Source organism: Ursus maritimus, unplaced genomic scaffold, assembly GCF_017311325.1.
Source record: "Ursus maritimus isolate PB19 unplaced genomic scaffold, ASM1731132v1 scaffold_26, whole genome shotgun sequence".
Lineage (NCBI taxonomy): Eukaryota > Metazoa > Chordata > Mammalia > Carnivora > Ursidae > Ursus > Ursus maritimus.
This window is the reverse complement of record NW_024425119.1, coordinates 44,965,117-44,969,257: the sequence shown is the minus strand read 5'-3', so window position 1 is coordinate 44,969,257 and position 4,141 is coordinate 44,965,117. Positions and strand designations below refer to the sequence as shown.

General features: G+C 37.6%; 1 protein-coding gene across 1 annotated transcript; it reads right to left on the bottom strand.

Annotated features, from left to right (window-relative positions):
- Positions 1-2,894: 2,894 nt before the first annotated feature.
- LOC103682022 (olfactory receptor 12-like) lies at positions 2,895-3,842 on the bottom strand. Its single transcript, XM_008711592.2, has one exon. It carries the CDS (start codon positions 3,840-3,842, stop codon positions 2,895-2,897), a length of 948 nt encoding a protein of 315 aa, XP_008709814.2.
- Between the last annotated feature and the right edge of the window lie 299 nt (positions 3,843-4,141).

Below are 4,141 nucleotides of genomic sequence, written 5' to 3'. Positions count from 1 at the left end.
TGCCCTGCCATATGGGACTGGTCACAGGATCAAGTCAAAAGGGGCTGCATTTGAGTCCTCAGGGGTATGGAGCTGTTTCCAGGACCATAGCTGGGACCACGTTGATGAGTCAGGCTGCTTGGGTGTGGGCCTGTGATCTCAAAGCTGTTCTCTACCATCTTGGACTGCACCAGGGTTGCATAGTCTCCTACCTGGATCCCAAACCTTCCCAAACCTCCCACAAAGGCATTGTTGTCCATGGACGGATGCCAAATTATTGTTCAGGAATATGAAAAGAGGATGGTTTATTCTATCATCTTGCTGATATCACTCTTCCCTTCTTCTTTGTAATTTTTGAATTATACTTTTCTACTGCATAATCCAAAGAATTTTATAATTTTCCAAATTGAGGTCTTACACATCTTTTGCTGAATTATATTAAATCCTTGATAATCTCTGATACACATATAAATGGTACAGCCTTTTAATTAAATATTTTAGTTGTTCATTACTGTTCTGTAGACATGAAATTGGTTTTTTTAAAGATTTCATTTATTCATGTGAGAGAGAGAGAGAGACCATGAGTAGGGGGGAGAGACAGAGGGAGAAGCAGACTCCCCGCTGAGCCAGAGCCCAATGTGGGGCTTGATCCCAGGACGCAAAGATCATGACCTGAGCTGAAGGCAGACACTTAACCATCTGAGCCACCCAGACACTCCATGAAATTGATTTTTTATGTTAATCCAGACATCTGTATAAACACTTCATATTTTCTTTGTAAATAATCATGTAAATGAACTGTTTCATCCTACACTTAATCCCTGAAACTTTAAATTTCTATTTATCATAACATTGCTCTTACTAGATATAATAAAATGCTGAACTGCATTGGGGATAATGGGGATTTGTCTTTTTCCTAATTTTATAGAAAATATGTCTAACAGCTTCCCCTTTAGAATGTGTGTTTATTCAGTTTGTATAAATGTACTTTGACAGACTACTGAAGTTTAGGGGTTTTTTTTAAGGTTTTATTTATTTATTTGAATGAGAGAGAGAGCAGGGGAGAGGCAAAGAGGGAGAAGCAGACTCCCCGCTGAGCAGGGAGCCCAACGCGAGGCTCGATCCCAGGACCCTGAGATCATGACCTGAGCAGGAGGCAGACCTGACTCAACCACCCACGTGCCCTGAAGTTTAGTTATTTTTCTGATTTCACTGTTTTTAAAATCATAAAGGTCTGTTTATCAAATACTCTTTCATCTATGAGATAATATGGTTTTTTATATTACTCAACAATAAAAAGTTATCATCTAAATAAGTCGAGTACACTGAAATAAGAAACGTCATCTAAAGAATCCTTAACATCAAAAGTAAACAGAAAAATTATATATATAATGATGAAAACAAAAGCAAATTACATGGAAAACTATGTAAAAGTTTTAAATATATCATTAAAAACAGAAAATAAAATAACCAACACATGAATTTAGAAACAAAAATTTAATAAAACCAAAAGATCTTAAGTAAATGAATTAAAATAATTATGTAGATATGCAAATATATATGCAGATATTACATTAATGAATCCAAAGTGTGTATGCATTAAATTTATGAGTTGTAATTTTGAATACATCTAAGCAAAACAAAACTAGAACAATAAACCTATGTAACAGCTGGATGCGACATTATAAACTATTTTAAAGGTAATGACCAGGAACTCAAAATTCTCATAGTATAAAGTCAAAACCATGGCAAATTTAATTAAAGAACATAAATACGGGGCTCCTGGGGGGCTCAGTTGGTTAAGCACCTGCCTTTGGCTCAGGTCATGATCCCAGCGTCCTGGGATCCAGCCCTGCATCCGGCTCCCTTCCCGGCTCAGTGTGGAGTCTGCTTCTCCCTCTCCTTCTGCCCTTCCCACCCCTGTTTGTGCTTGCTCACTCTCTCTCTCTCTCTCCTGTTCTCTCTCTCAAATAAATAAAATCTTTTAAAAAAGAACATAAATAGATAAAGTTCTAAGGATTAATAATACAAAAGTATAGATAACCACAGACATCGAAAGAATTAAATTATATTAAGATGTGATTTTATGTCACTCCATGGCAATGATTTTTCAGATCTAGAGAAAAAGAAGGATTTTCAATCAATTTACAAGTTGTGAAAATGACCCCAGAATGTAAATAGACAGTAATGAGACCAATAAGCATGAGTGATACTGGAAAGATTGTCAAACATTTGTTGTTAAGACCCCCATGATAAGATAGTTTTATAGCAACCACATCACGTTTATTTATTTAATTTTATTTTTTGCTTCTTGATGGAATCATTAATTTTTGGACAATGGAAGGACATTATTGAGAATATTATTGGTCTAATACTTTGTACCACTCCTTTGTATAATTTAGACAAAGCCAATAGTTCATATTATCATAGCACCTTGAATTCTCATTTGCAAAGATTGGACAGTGGCAAGCTTGATTATTATTTGGTGAAAACAAAGAGCATAGAGCTTCAGTAGTGTCTCTCTCACCTTTCTCCCCCCGCAGATATATAGACGGATATGTAAATACTTACACATATTCATATATATTTGTAGATATTATATTAATAAATTGAATGTGTGTGTTAATTTGGTATACCGTGTTTGTAAGTTGCAATTTTGCATACACGCAGGAAAAATAAAACATTAACAACAAACCTGCATAATAACTAGACATCACACCAAGAAATAATTGTGTAGGATTATGAAAAACCTATAATAATTTTTAAATTCGTTCCTAAAGAATCCATTGATTTTATAAAAATAAAATAAACTTTGATCTTCAAAACATCTGGATGTCTTTAGTTGAAACTATTGTATAACAAATTATTGGAAATATTGCTTTTAGTCTCTTCTAAGTTTTATAGATGGCTGGGCATCAATGAAAAGATAATTTTCTCAATAATACCTTTTTCACAGCATTTTTCACCTCCCTGTTCCTTAAACTATAAATCAATGGATTTAACATAGGGATGATAAGCGTGTAGAACACAGCTATAATCTTGCTTTTCTCTGGTGAAGAGATGGCCCCAGGCTGGGCATACATGAAGAACACGGTTCCATAGAATAAACTCACCACAGTGATGTGAGAGCTGCAAGTGGAGAAAGTCTTACTCCTGCCATGGGGGGAGGGGATCCTCAGGACGGTGGAGAGGATGGAAGCATAGGAAACCAGAATGACAGCTGTGGTGGTGAGGATGATGACGGCAGAGAGAATGAACAGCACAATCTCGTTCACAGAGGTGTCATCGCATGAGATCTTGATCAGGGCTGGGACGTCACAGAAAAAGTGGTCCAGTCTGTTTTCTCCACAGAAATGCAAACTGAAGGTGAAACCTGTTTGTATCATGGAGTTAATGCCTCCACAGGTATAGGAGCCCATCACCAAACGAACACAAGCCTGTTGAGACATACGAACAGGATAGAGGAAGGGCGAGCAAATGGCTGAGAAGCGATCATACGCCATCACGGCCAGAAGAAAGCCTTCAGTCCCAACACAGAGAGCGAAAAGAAAGAACTGTGTTGCACAGCCATTGTAGGAAATTTTCTTGTCCTTGGACAAGAAAGTAGCCAGAGTTTTGGGAGCAATGACTGTGGAGTAGCAGAGATCTAAATAGGACAAGTTTCTGAGAAAGAAATACATAGGTGTGTGAAGTCTGGAGTCTATTTTAATGACAATTATCATGCTGATATTTCCCACCACAATGACCGTGTAGATCAGCNGGAAGAATAAGAATAAGAGAATCTGTGTATCTGGAGCGGTTCTGAATCCCAGCAGAGTGAACTCGGTCACTTCCGAGTAATTCCTGTTCAGCTCTGTCTTCATAGCTGAGATCTATCTGAGAAAATGTGTGCACGATCATGAGGCCTGTGGATTGTCTTGTTAATTTTTGGTTCCTGAAGTTCTCAGTGAGAGAAAAAGTGTTGAGAGGTGTCCTTGGCAACACGTCTGACAGATTAGCCTTATTTTTTCTAATATATTTAGTGTCCTTATAATACGGGACATGTGGATGGGCAAAGGATGTCTGGGACAGTGATGACATCAGCCATTCTATGCCATTTGCTCTAACCCATGGAATCAGATGGACTGCGCCCAGATTCTACGTCTCCCAATCTAACAGAACC